The sequence below is a fragment of the Haliotis rufescens genome, unplaced genomic scaffold (assembly GCF_023055435.1).
Source record: "Haliotis rufescens isolate VD_foot unplaced genomic scaffold, xgHalRufe1.0.p SCAF_3, whole genome shotgun sequence".
NCBI classification, from domain to species: domain Eukaryota; kingdom Metazoa; phylum Mollusca; class Gastropoda; order Lepetellida; family Haliotidae; genus Haliotis; species Haliotis rufescens.
The window spans coordinates 43,176,276-43,190,698 of NW_025964001.1; the positions used below are offsets into that span (position 1 = coordinate 43,176,276).

The 14,423-nt window shown below is 40.1% G+C and overlaps 2 protein-coding genes across 3 annotated transcripts; both read right to left on the reverse strand.

The window, feature by feature from the left end:
* Positions 1-3,049: 3,049 nt before the first annotated feature.
* On the reverse strand, positions 3,050-5,398 carry LOC125384387 (transmembrane protein 223-like). The gene is made up of 2 exons (XM_048403433.1): positions 5,131-5,398; positions 3,050-3,424 (listed from the first exon to the last, which is right to left on the reverse strand). Exons 1-2 carry the CDS (start codon positions 5,396-5,398, stop codon positions 3,126-3,128), a joined length of 567 nt encoding a protein of 188 aa, XP_048259390.1. The 3' UTR covers positions 3,050-3,125.
* Positions 5,399-7,191: 1,793 nt separating this feature from the next.
* On the reverse strand, positions 7,192-14,322 carry LOC124123635 (transmembrane protein 223-like). 2 transcript variants are annotated; one of them, XM_048402969.1, is made up of 3 exons: positions 13,527-14,322; positions 9,273-9,384; positions 7,192-7,566 (listed from the first exon to the last, which is right to left on the reverse strand). In XM_048402969.1, the coding sequence occupies exons 1-3, from the start codon at positions 13,944-13,946 to the stop codon at positions 7,268-7,270; spliced, it is 831 nt and encodes a 276-aa protein (XP_048258926.1). In that variant the 5' UTR covers positions 13,947-14,322; the 3' UTR covers positions 7,192-7,267. The 2 variants fall into 2 exon arrangements, with proteins under 2 accessions (XP_048258926.1, XP_048258925.1); XM_048402968.1 differs by having other exon boundaries at positions 9,273-9,447; positions 13,590-14,321.
* Between the last annotated feature and the right edge of the window lie 101 nt (positions 14,323-14,423).

Below are 14,423 nucleotides of genomic sequence, written 5' to 3' on the forward strand. Positions count from 1 at the left end.
CTAATCATAGAGTATAATTTGTTTGGCTTGAGAAGCCAACTGTTCAGATTAACAGATGGAACTTCAATCGAATAAAAAGCGACAAAACATGTTCATAACATTAAATAATCTCTACTGTAAGTCGGGTCGCTTTACCATTTGGTAACATATGGTACAAGTCAAAAGTCGGAATTGCATCGGACACCATTTTTGTAACTGATGCGTCAAATTTGGAAATGTCCTCCACCTGTCTACCATAACACTTTTGGAAAGCTTTGCTTTGTTGTTGTTGGTTTGTTGTTTTACGTCGCACTCAGGCAGGGTAACAAAAAGTGCCTTCTTCATCTTATTTTGGCATAACACGGCCAAAGACTGCACCGGTGACCTTACGCTCGCCCGGCAGACGCTCCGTACCATCAGAAGGTTGGCGCATTCAGTGATCGCGCGAGAATGGAATGTCGGTGTTTTTATTAAAGATTTGTATCACGTTCTTTCCTGTTAGGGTCTTTGATTGACAGCAGTGTTCAGGTCCCGTTTCACATGGAGATCCTTGGTCGTAGTGAGTGAGTGAGTATGGCTTTACGCTGCTTTTAGCAATATTCCAGCAATATCCCGGGAGTCACCAGAAATGGGCTTCACACATTGTACCCATGTCGGAAATCGAACCAGGTCTTCGGCGTGACGAACGAGCTTTAACCACTAGGCTACCCGACCGCCACCATGATTGTATACTCCCATAGTTTTACACAGACTTACAATAGTTGTAGCTAAGAGTGCTTCGTTAAACGAGGCCCTGGAAATTCCCTGGATATTCGTGACCATCTGTGTCATTCCATGATCAAGTTTTCAGGAGGGTGACGGAAAGACGCGAGTGGTGACGCATGTTTCAGTGCAGTGTAGACCAGACTCCAGGTCCACAGCACAAAGTAGCCTTGGACCCTTGGTACATGTCAATTAAGTGACCGCAGTTTTTTTTCTGGTTTGCATTGTGAATAAATATTAATGCTCTTAATCAACCGGTTTCTATCTACAAAGGAAATGTGAGTATTCTGAGAGCAATCAGCGAACGATTGGTTCAGTTAACAGTCCATGGTTAAATAAGCACCTGTAATAATTAGTAAGTGTAGCCATAAACCAAATTTCAGTAACATCAGGGCGTACATATTGTGTGAGGATAGACAAACAGATGAAACCACCTGAGGAAGGAGATGACAGACCAAAGGATCATAATGAAGGTGAATCTGAGATTCCAGCTCCTGATCGGCAAATCCTGTCATAGCTAAGGGACATAACTCTGAATAGTGAATTGCAACACGATTGACCACTGGGCTAACACTGCCCTCCATGTAATGATCAGAAATGCACTTGTTGATGCTGATAGAGTAGATAATCTCAGGAGGCAGAAGTATCTTCCATAAAGGACTTTCATATTTCTTGCAATTAGTGACCCAGTGACACAGTAAATACTTAAGGTTGCATCAGTACTGACTCAGCCATATATCTTGCACCTTGGTTAACCACCATGTACTGACTGTCAGCTAAAAAGAGACAGCCATTGTTTTATTTGATCCACAACTGAAACATTGTTAGTCAAGACTATAGCCTACTATAACTGCCAAGAATGTCTACAATATTGAATGGGATATTATTCCATGATTTAAATTGTAGGTTGTATCCCACATGCTTCTCCAATTGGCCCCTGGTATTGTGTGGTTATTTCTGAAATATTTCAAAATAAATATAAATGCATGAGGACCAATGCAAGATTTCTTAAAAATGTTCTTACAAGTAATGGCTACAAGCCAGTATCTGAGTTAACATACAGTCTATTAAGATCATAAATAATACCATCTTCCCGAGGCAAGGGAGTTGACTGTCTTTTAAAGTCCAGTTACCATCCTTGACGACTAGGCTGGAAATTTGGAGTTATATTTTGCCTGGACTAACATGTCTATGCATAGTCCAATCAAAATCCCGTAGCGAAATCGACATCTGGTTAATAAACATGGCAACTGCCATGCCAAATTTGTTTACTTGCAGGATATTCAGAACATGTGGACTGTCAACTTAGTGTTGACAGACATTGTTTTAAATCAAGGTGCTCAAGTGATGTGATGCACTTCGCGAGTTTAAACCTGTTTTATTAAAATAAAGATCTTTATTATCGATGAGATCGTCTTGACTAGGCACCGTCATTTTGTTTGAGGTGGAGTGGGGAGAAATTGCGTTTAACATCACGTCCAAGATAATTACACTTATACAGAGACGTGCATGCAAGTGTGTGTGTGGTATGGCTGCTTGTACTAGTCCGGACTGATGTCGATTTATAGTGCTAGGTCACTGATATACCATGTCACAGTTTAACATGAATATCCCACTCAGACACAGTATTGTTTTAGCCCCTTACTGCCGAGTGCCGGACAGGATAACAACAAGTACCATCTATTAATGCATTTAGGTATGATGAGGCCAGGGATTGAACCTTTCACTCTCTGGCCGGACGTTACCACTAGGCCATTGCAGCAAATGAAAGTGATATGAGAGTTGGAATCTGATTGGTCAGTAGTGGAGGCATAGAAGGGACGTAACTCATAATAGATGGGTAAAATGGGGTTTAACGTCGTGTCCAAGATTATTGCACTTATATAGTGACGTGCATGTACGTGTGTGTGTTTGTGTGGCTGCTTGTACTAGTTCGGACTGATGCCGATTTATAGTGCTAGCTAACTGAGATAACATGCCGCAGTTTAACATGAATACCCCACTCAGACACAGTATACTGACTCCGAGCCGACCAGTCCTTGTTTTAGCCCCCTTATGCCGAGCGCCAGACAGGGTAACAACAAGTACCATCTTTTAATGTCTTTTGGTATGACAAGGCCATGGATCGAACCCCGGACCTTCCGCTCTCCGGGCAGACACTCTACCACTAGAGCACGGAGGCGATCCGTAACTCATAATAACCACTGGTGACACTACGATCACACAGTATGTTCGGGCATACTCAGTACCTTAATGTATCTAAACCTGCTCCTTGATAACAATGATTACACAGCATCATAACTGATGAACACACTGCACACACGATATATTTATAACACATGTACTCTGTACACTATGAAAGAAACCAACTAATAGTTCATGAATTATTTCTTTAGATTCCTCTGAAGTCCAACAGCATGATCAAAAAGCTCTGTGTTGTGAAAGATTCCTTTTTTGTCCAAGAGAAAATGGAACCAATGGTGTTTGACTTTCATTGAAATCTGTGATGAAGAGCTTGTGCGTGACTGCAGGCAGGAGAGATGGTTGAGTGGCGATGAGAAGGAGCGTGTGTTTCCAAACCAAGTGTAGGTGGATATCTGTACCCCCTTGCCTCCCTTCAACAGCCAGAGTTGGTTCACAGCACGTTGTGGGTAGATCCAACAGATGAACAGCACCATTGAACCTGAAACCAATGATCACAACTTATCAACAGACAGGGATCAGGAAGACCAAGTTGACTTATCCATTTCAACTTTACTTTTTCAATGCTATATGATGGCGGTCTGTAAATAATTGAACCTGGACCAGACAATCCAGTGATTGCCTTCATGAACATTGATCCACGCAAATGGGATACAATGACATGTATTAACCAAGTCAGCGAGTCTGACCACCCGATCCCGTTAGTTGCCTTTTACGGCAAGCAAGGGTTGCTGAAGACCTAGTCTACCCCAGATCTTTATGGTAGGCAAATCTGCTAGAACTAGGTACCTTTATCAAGCAAGTACTTCCTTGATTCTGAAAATAATGCACCCCTAATTCACCAGTCATAATTCATATTTAGCATTATATAACTGCAGGTATAAACAGGAAATTTGTATCTATACACATACAGAATAAATAATTTTGTTATAAATCCATATATATCTTGATACTTTTGAGTTGACATATTGATAATATTTTTTCTAATCATTAACACCCTTATAAAATATGAATACTTGAGTATTTCTGGTTCTTCAACAGGAATATACAGGGATTTACCTGACATTTAACATTAATGCAGCATTAACCTGCCATAAACAAGCTGATACCAGATAAATTTCATACTTATAGGAATCTACATGATCTAAGCTATGCTAGTTAAATCTGTATTTCAGGGAGCACTGTACATCTGCAATATTTCTTGCTTATGTCTTTTTTCATTTTTACCCTCCAGTTACAGTTCAATGTAACTAATTCTGTGACCCAGATTATTAGACAATTGAGCTAGAAATGTCTAGGGCTGGGATAATTTAAGTTCATATTTACTATCTGGGTCCCCAACACCCTATTACCCGGCCCTACCTGGGTACCCATGCTATTGGCAGCCATAATAGTTCCTCAAGTTGTGTCAAATATCACAATACACAGCAAGATATGAAATGTGTTTGGCATAGCACAAACCTGCTGAATATGACATTTTATGACACATGCACAGAAGTAACAGAGTAAAAGCCAAAAGTTGCATTTCCAAAATGGCTGTCACAGCGGCCATGTTTAAAATCAGACGTGAATTCTGTGTGCACTTTTAAGAGACGACATAACTGGTGCCACATACCCAAAGTTTAAACTTCATACACCTTGTGGTTTCAGGGGAGATATCAAAAATGTAAAAAAAGTAACAAAGGTCGGATAGATAATGGATATATAACATTCGACATGAGGTCACATGACTTTCAGCCAGTTGAGTTGGTGACTTGGTGGGTGTGTAAAATGAAACTATCAAAAAAATCTTTTCCCCCTTCAGTCATAAAAATATTTTTTCATTGATAATTAGACATTTTTTCGACCATGTTGACACAGATGGGTAAATCATCTATTTGCCAGGTGATAAATATGGTTGACTCATCTCGGCTTCATGCCAAATATTCAACATGTTCCACACACATACATGCAGCCACTATCATAAAGTATTTATAACTGATTTGGGACTAAATTCTACAATCACATTCACTGAATGTCAGTTAACAGATAAACCATGTTACATTTACAACTTAACTGAAACACACAACCACTGGTCTGGTGCTGACAAAGTAGGGTCATAAATGGGACAACTCTTGGATTCGAACCCACTGGCAGCAGATAATCAAACACGTGTTCATGCTAACGCTGTACCATCTGAATACACACCTACGCTCAGGAAGAGAAAGCCAAGTCCTGTTTTGTAATAGCCTTTCACCGGCATCAGTACCTTAAAAACCAGACTATCATCTCTTTTAATGCCTAACTGTTTGTCCTCGTCCTCTTGTGAAATGTCTTTCAAATTGCTGAATGAAAATATTGACAAATACATCCAAAATATAAACTGGGAAGCCCCAAACGGAAGGAGATGACAGACCAAAGGATCATAATGAAGGTGAATCTGAGATTCCAGCTCCTGATCGGCAAATCCTGTCATAGCTAAGGGACATAACTCTGAATAGTGAATTGCAACACGATTGACCACTGGGCTAACACTGCCCTCCATGTAATGATCAGAAATGCACTTGTTGATGCTGATAGAGTAGATAATCTCAGGAGGCAGAAGTATCTTCCATAAAGGACTTTCATATTTCTTGCAATTAGTGACCCAGTGACACAGTAAATACTTAAGGTTGCATCAGTACTGACTCAGCCATATATCTTGCACCTTGGTTAACCACCATGTACTGACTGTCAGCTAAAAAGAGACAGCCATTGTTTTATTTGATCCACAACTGAAACATTGTTAGTCAAGACTATAGCCTACTATAACTGCCAAGAATGTCTACAATATTGAATGGGATATTATTCCATGATTTAAATTGTAGGTTGTATCCCACATGCTTCTCCAATTGGCCCCTGGTATTGTGTGGTTATTTCTGAAATATTTCAAAATAAATATAAATGCATGAGGACCAATGCAAGATTTCTTAAAAATGTTCTTACAAGTAATGGCTACAAGCCAGTATCTGAGTTAACATACAGTCTATTAAGATCATAAATAATACCATCTTCCCGAGGCAAGGGAGTTGACTGTCTTTTAAAGTCCAGTTACCATCCTTGACGACTAGGCTGGAAATTTGGAGTTATATTTTGCCTGGACTAACATGTCTATGCATAGTCCAATCAAAATCCTGTAGCGAAATCGACATCTGGTTAATAAACATGGCAACTGCCATGCCAAATTTGTTTACTTGCAGGATATTCAGAACATGTGGACTGTCAACTTAGTGTTGACAGACATTGTTTTAAATCAAGGTGCTCAAGTGATGTGATGCACTTCGCGAGTTTAAACCTGTTTTATTAAAATAAAGATCTTTATTATCGATGAGATCGTCTTGACTAGGCACCGTCATTTTGTTTGAGGTGGAGTGGGGAGAAATTGCGTTTAACATCACGTCCAAGATAATTACACTTATACAGAGACGTGCATGCAAGTGTGTGTGTGGTATGGCTGCTTGTACTAGTCCGGACTGATGTCGATTTATAGTGCTAGGTCACTGATATACCATGTCACAGTTTAACATGAATATCCCACTCAGACACAGTATTGTTTTAGCCCCTTACTGCCGAGTGCCGGACAGGATAACAACAAGTACCATCTATTAATGCATTTAGGTATGATGAGGCCAGGGATTGAACCTTTCACTCTCTGGCCGGACGTTACCACTAGGCCATTGCAGCAAATGAAAGTGATATGAGAGTTGGAATCTGATTGGTCAGTAGTGGAGGCATAGAAGGGACGTAACTCATAATAGATGGGTAAAATGGGGTTTAACGTCGTGTCCAAGATTATTGCACTTATATAGTGACGTGCATGTACGTGTGTGTGTTTGTGTGGCTGCTTGTACTAGTTCGGACTGATGCCGATTTATAGTGCTAGCTAACTGAGATAACATGCCGCAGTTTAACATGAATACCCCACTCAGACACAGTATACTGACTCCGAGCCGACCAGTCCTTGTTTTAGCCCCCTTATGCCGAGCGCCAGACAGGGTAACAACAAGTACCATCTTTTAATGTCTTTTGGTATGACAAGGCCATGGATCGAACCCCGGACCTTCCGCTCTCCGGGCAGACACTCTACCACTAGAGCACGGAGGCGATCCGTAACTCATAATAACCACTGGTGACACTACGATCACACAGTATGTTCGGGCATACTCAGTACCTTAATGTATCTAAACCTGCTCCTTGATAACAATGATTACACAGCATCATAACTGATGAACACACTGCACACACGATATATTTATAACACATGTACTCTGTACACTATGAAAGAAACCAACTAATAGTTCATGAATTATTTCTTTAGATTCCTCTGAAGTCCAACAGCATGATCAAAAAGCTCTGTGTTGTGAAAGATTCCTTTTTTGTCCAAGAGAAAATGGAACCAATGGTGTTTGACTTTCATTGAAATCTGTGATGAAGAGCTTGTGCGTGACTGCAGGCAGGAGAGATGGTTGAGTGGCGATGAGAAGGAGCGTGTGTTTCCAAACCAAGTGTAGGTGGATATCTGTACCCCCTTGCCTCCCTTCAACAGCCAGAGTTGGTTCACAGCACGTTGTGGGTAGATCCAACAGATGAACAGCACCATTGAACCTGAAACCAATGATCACAACTTATCAACAGACAGGGATCAGGAAGACCAAGTTGACTTATCCATTTCAACTTTACTTTTTCAATGCTATATGATGGCGGTCTGTAAATAATTGAACCTGGACCAGACAATCCAGTGATTGCCTTCATGAACATTGATCCACGCAAATGGGATACAATGACATGTATTAACCAAGTCAGCGAGTCTGACCACCCGATCCCGTTAGTTGCCTTTTACGGCAAGCAAGGGTTGCTGAAGACCTAGTCTACCCCAGATCTTTATGGTAGGCAAATCTGCTAGAACTAGGTACCTTTATCAAGCAAGTACTTCCTTGATTCTGAAAATAATGCACCCCTAATTCACCAGTCATAATTCATATTTAGCATTATATAACTGCAGGTATAAACAGGAAATTTGTATCTATACACATACAGAATAAATAATTTTGTTATAAATCCATATATATCTTGATACTTTTGAGTTGACATATTGATAATATTTTTTCTAATCATTAACACCCTTATAAAATATGAATACTTGAGTATTTCTGGTTCTTCAACAGGAATATACAGGGATTTACCTGACATTTAACATTAATGCAGCATTAACCTGCCATAAACAAGCTGATACCAGATAAATTTCATACTTATAGGAATCTACATGATCTAAGCTATGCTAGTTAAATCTGTATTTCAGGGAGCACTGTACATCTGCAATATTTCTTGCTTATGTCTTTTTTCATTTTTACCCTCCAGTTACAGTTCAATGTAACTAATTCTGTGACCCAGATTATTAGACAATTGAGCTAGAAATGTCTAGGGCTGGGATAATTTAAGTTCATATTTACTATCTGGGTCCCCAACACCCTATTACCCGGCCCTACCTGGGTACCCATGCTATTGGCAGCCATAATAGTTCCTCAAGTTGTGTCAAATATCACAATACACAGCAAGATATGAAATGTGTTTGGCATAGCACAAACCTGCTGAATATGACATTTTATGACACACGCACAGAAGTAACAGAGTAAAAGCCAAAAGTTGCATTTCCAAAATGGCTGTCACAGCGGCCATGTTTAAAATCAGACGTGAATTCTGTGTGCACTTTTAAGAGACGACATAACTGGTGCCACATACCCAAAGTTTAAACTTCATACACCTTGTGGTTTCAGGGGAGATATCAAAAATGTAAAAAAAGTAACAAAGGTCGGATAGATAATGGATATATAACATTCGACATGAGGTCACATGACTTTCAGCCAGTTGAGTTGGTGACTTGGTGGGTGTGTAAAATGAAACTATCAAAAAAATCTTTTCCCCCTTCAGTCATAAAAATATTTTTTCATTGATAATTAGACATTTTTTCGACCATGTTGACACAGATGGGTAAATCATCTATTTGCCAGGTGATAAATATGGTTGACTCATCTCGGCTTCATGCCAAATATTCAACATGTTCCACACACATACATGCAGCCACTATCATAAAGTATTTATAACTGATTTGGGACTAAATTCTACAATCACATTCACTGAATGTCAGTTAACAGATAAACCATGTTACATTTACAACTTAACTGAAACACACAACCACTGGTCTGGTGCTGACAAAGTAGGGTCATAAATGGGACAACTCTTGGATTCGAACCCACTGGCAGCAGATAATCAAACACGTGTTCATGCTAACGCTGTACCATCTGAATACACACCTACGCTCAGGAAGAGAAAGCCAAGTCCTGTTTTGTAATAGCCTTTCACCGGCATCAGTACCTTAAAAACCAGACTATCATCTCTTTTAATGCCTAACTGTTTGTCCTCGTCCTCTTGTGAAATGTCTTTCAAATTGCTGAATGAAAATATTGACAAATACATCCAAAATATAAACTGGGAAGCCCCAAACGGAAGGAGATGACAGACCAAAGGATCATAATGAAGGTGAATCTGAGATTCCAGCTCCTGATCGGCAAATCCTGTCATAGCTAAGGGACATAACTCTGAATAGTGAATTGCAACACGATTGACCACTGGGCTAACACTGCCCTCCATGTAATGATCAGAAATGCACTTGTTGATGCTGATAGAGTAGATAATCTCAGGAGGCAGAAGTATCTTCCATAAAGGACTTTCATATTTCTTGCAATTAGTGACCCAGTGACACAGTAAATACTTAAGGTTGCATCAGTACTGACTCAGCCATATATCTTGCACCTTGGTTAACCACCATGTACTGACTGTCAGCTAAAAAGAGACAGCCATTGTTTTATTTGATCCACAACTGAAACATTGTTAGTCAAGACTATAGCCTACTATAACTGCCAAGAATGTCTACAATATTGAATGGGATATTATTCCATGATTTAAATTGTAGGTTGTATCCCACATGCTTCTCCAATTGGCCCCTGGTATTGTGTGGTTATTTCTGAAATATTTCAAAATAAATATAAATGCATGAGGACCAATGCAAGATTTCTTAAAAATGTTCTTACAAGTAATGGCTACAAGCCAGTATCTGAGTTAACATACAGTCTATTAAGATCATAAATAATACCATCTTCCCGAGGCAAGGGAGTTGACTGTCTTTTAAAGTCCAGTTACCATCCTTGACGACTAGGCTGGAAATTTGGAGTTATATTTTGCCTGGACTAACATGTCTATGCATAGTCCAATCAAAATCCTGTAGCGAAATCGACATCTGGTTAATAAACATGGCAACTGCCATGCCAAATTTGTTTACTTGCAGGATATTCAGAACATGTGGACTGTCAACTTAGTGTTGACAGACATTGTTTTAAATCAAGGTGCTCAAGTGATGTGATGCACTTCGCGAGTTTAAACCTGTTTTATTAAAATAAAGATCTTTATTATCGATGAGATCGTCTTGACTAGGCACCGTCATTTTGTTTGAGGTGGAGTGGGGAGAAATTGCGTTTAACATCACGTCCAAGATAATTACACTTATACAGAGACGTGCATGCAAGTGTGTGTGTGGTATGGCTGCTTGTACTAGTCCGGACTGATGTCGATTTATAGTGCTAGGTCACTGATATACCATGTCACAGTTTAACATGAATATCCCACTCAGACACAGTATTGTTTTAGCCCCTTACTGCCGAGTGCCGGACAGGATAACAACAAGTACCATCTATTAATGCATTTAGGTATGATGAGGCCAGGGATTGAACCTTTCACTCTCTGGCCGGACGTTACCACTAGGCCATTGCAGCAAATGAAAGTGATATGAGAGTTGGAATCTGATTGGTCAGTAGTGGAGGCATAGAAGGGACGTAACTCATAATAGATGGGTAAAATGGGGTTTAACGTCGTGTCCAAGATTATTGCACTTATATAGTGACGTGCATGTACGTGTGTGTGTTTGTGTGGCTGCTTGTACTAGTTCGGACTGATGCCGATTTATAGTGCTAGCTAACTGAGATAACATGCCGCAGTTTAACATGAATACCCCACTCAGACACAGTATACTGACTCCGAGCCGACCAGTCCTTGTTTTAGCCCCCTTATGCCGAGCGCCAGACAGGGTAACAACAAGTACCATCTTTTAATGTCTTTTGGTATGACAAGGCCATGGATCGAACCCCGGACCTTCCGCTCTCCGGGCAGACACTCTACCACTAGAGCACGGAGGCGATCCGTAACTCATAATAACCACTGGTGACACTACGATCACACAGTATGTTCGGGCATACTCAGTACCTTAATGTATCTAAACCTGCTCCTTGATAACAATGATTACACAGCATCATAACTGATGAACACACTGCACACACGATATATTTATAACACATGTACTCTGTACACTATGAAAGAAACCAACTAATAGTTCATGAATTATTTCTTTAGATTCCTCTGAAGTCCAACAGCACGATCAAAAAGCTCTGTGTTGTGAAAGATTCCTTTTTTGTCCAAGAGAAAATGGAACCAATGGTGTTTGACTTTCATTGAAATCTGTGATGAAGAGCTTGTGCGTGACTGCAGGCAGGAGAGATGGTTGAGTGGCGATGAGAAGGAGCGTGTGTTTCCAAACCAAGTGTAGGTGGATATCTGTACCCCCTTGCCTCCCTTCAACAGCCAGAGTTGGTTCACAGCACGTTGTGGGTAGATCCAACAGATGAACAGCACCATTGAACCTGAAACCAATGATCACAACTTATCAACAGACAGGGATCAGGAAGACCAAGTTGACTTATCCATTTCAACTTTACTTTTTCAATGCTATATGATGGCGGTCTGTAAATAATTGAACCTGGACCAGACAATCCAGTGATTGCCTTCATGAACATTGATCCACGCAAATGGGATACAATGACATGTATTAACCAAGTCAGCGAGTCTGACCACCCGATCCCGTTAGTTGCCTTTTACGGCAAGCAAGGGTTGCTGAAGACCTAGTCTACCCCAGATCTTTATGGTAGGCAAATCTGCTAGAACTAGGTACCTTTATCAAGCAAGTACTTCCTTGATTCTGAAAATAATGCACCCCTAATTCACCAGTCATAATTCATATTTAGCATTATATAACTGCAGGTATAAACAGGAAATTTGTATCTATACACATACAGAATAAATAATTTTGTTATAAATCCATATATATCTTGATACTTTTGAGTTGACATATTGATAATATTTTTTCTAATCATTAACACCCTTATAAAATATGAATACTTGAGTATTTCTGGTTCTTCAACAGGAATATACAGGGATTTACCTGACATTTAACATTAATGCAGCATTAACCTGCCATAAACAAGCTGATACCAGATAAATTTCATACTTATAGGAATCTACATGATCTAAGCTATGCTAGTTAAATCTGTATTTCAGGGAGCACTGTACATCTGCAATATTTCTTGCTTATGTCTTTTTTCATTTTTACCCTCCAGTTACAGTTCAATGTAACTAATTCTGTGACCCAGATTATTAGACAATTGAGCTAGAAATGTCTAGGGCTGGGATAATTTAAGTTCATATTTACTATCTGGGTCCCCAACACCCTATTACCCGGCCCTACCTGGGTACCCATGCTATTGGCAGCCATAATAGTTCCTCAAGTTGTGTCAAATATCACAATACACAGCAAGATATGAAATGTGTTTGGCATAGCACAAACCTGCTGAATATGACATTTTATGACACATGCACAGAAGTAACAGAGTAAAAGCCAAAAGTTGCATTTCCAAAATGGCTGTCACAGCGGCCATGTTTAAAATCAGACGTGAATTCTGTGTGCACTTTTAAGAGACGACATAACTGGTGCCACATACCCAAAGTTTAAACTTCATACACCTTGTGGTTTCAGGGGAGATATCAAAAATGTAAAAAAAGTAACAAAGGTCGGATAGATAATGGATATATAACATTCGACATGAGGTCACATGACTTTCAGCCAGTTGAGTTGGTGACTTGGTGGGTGTGTAAAATGAAACTATCAAAAAAATCTTTTCCCCCTTCAGTCATAAAAATATTTTTTCATTGATAATTAGACATTTTTTCGACCATGTTGACACAGATGGGTAAATCATCTATTTGCCAGGTGATAAATATGGTTGACTCATCTCGGCTTCATGCCAAATATTCAACATGTTCCACACACATACATGCAGCCACTATCATAAAGTATTTATAACTGATTTGGGACTAAATTCTACAATCACATTCACTGAATGTCAGTTAACAGATAAACCATGTTACATTTACAACTTAACTGAAACACACAACCACTGGTCTGGTGCTGACAAAGTAGGGTCATAAATGGGACAACTCTTGGATTCGAACCCACTGGCAGCAGATAATCAAACACGTGTTCATGCTAACGCTGTACCATCTGAATACACACCTACGCTCAGGAAGAGAAAGCCAAGTCCTGTTTTGTAATAGCCTTTCACCGGCATCAGTACCTTAAAAACCAGACTATCATCTCTTTTAATGCCTAACTGTTTGTCCTCGTCCTCTTGTGAAATGTCTTTCAAATTGCTGAATGAAAATATTGACAAATACATCCAAAATATAAACTGGGAAGCCCCAAACAATGTGATCAACTTGTAGAAGCGACTCCCACTGAATGAATACACTAACACATCTTTCGACACATTGGAATCGACTTCGAAGGGTAACGTGGTCTTTGGTTTTGTTTTATAAGACTTATGCCTCGATATGATCGTCCTTGGCGAGGTCTTGGGAAGAAAGTCACATTTTGCACCCAACTGTAGTAAACTGTTGAACAGCAAACGCGCGTGGCATCTTTGGGTCTGGTTTCCTAAACATGACATCGAGAAAATTTCACGTTTAATCTTTGGTCTGCAAACCAACACAGAAGTTCGTAATCGGTTGGCCAAACTGTGGTTTTGAACTATTCTCGACAACAACATCGTTAGTCTTTTCAGCTGGTCAAACTAGTGTCTTGTCTCTAACTTAGACACGCGAGCGCAGAATCCATTGCGCAATGGATATCGGGTACCGGCACAACTAACTCCGCACAACGATACTGGATGTGGCGCGCTGAGATGGAGCTTGTAACAATCGGAAACGAATTAGTAGTATTACAAGTTGGTTAACATTTAATGGTAACATCTTTGTTAATTTATACATTCCTATTTGGGTTATATCGTTGTAGGTCTTGGGCAAGCTCCATCCTAGCGCGTGACACCTTCGTAACATAGAGAGCTCCGCGAACGGGCTATCGCGGTGAGGAGCCTGGGTCTTGGGAATAAATCAAGCTCCTTCCCAGCGCGTGATACCTTCGTTATTCTCTCCGCGAACGGAATATCGCTGTGAGGAGCTTGGGAATGAGCGGGAACCAGTCTATAAGTTCGCTGCGCGAACCGTCAGTGGAACCAGTCTAACTT

Bases quoted from the DNA above. Each gene is read 5' to 3' on its own strand.
- LOC125384387 (XM_048403433.1), bottom strand. From the start codon at position 5,398: ATGACAGGATTTGCCGATCAGGAGCTGGAATCTCAGATTCACCTTCAT. The intron at 3,425-5,130 runs GTGTGTATTCAG...CATTGGTTTCAG, and splicing joins CTTTCTCTTCCTGAGCGTAG to GTTCAATGGTGCTGTTCATC.
- LOC124123635 (XM_048402969.1), bottom strand. From the start codon at position 13,946: ATGTTGTTGTCGAGAATAGTTCAAAACCACAGTTTGGCCAACCGATTA. The intron at 9,385-13,526 runs GACGAGGACAAA...ATTTCACAAGAG, and splicing joins TGAAAGACATTTCACAAGAG to GACGAGGACAAACAGTTAGG. The intron at 7,567-9,272 runs GTGTGTATTCAG...CATTGGTTTCAG, and splicing joins CTTTCTCTTCCTGAGCGTAG to GTTCAATGGTGCTGTTCATC.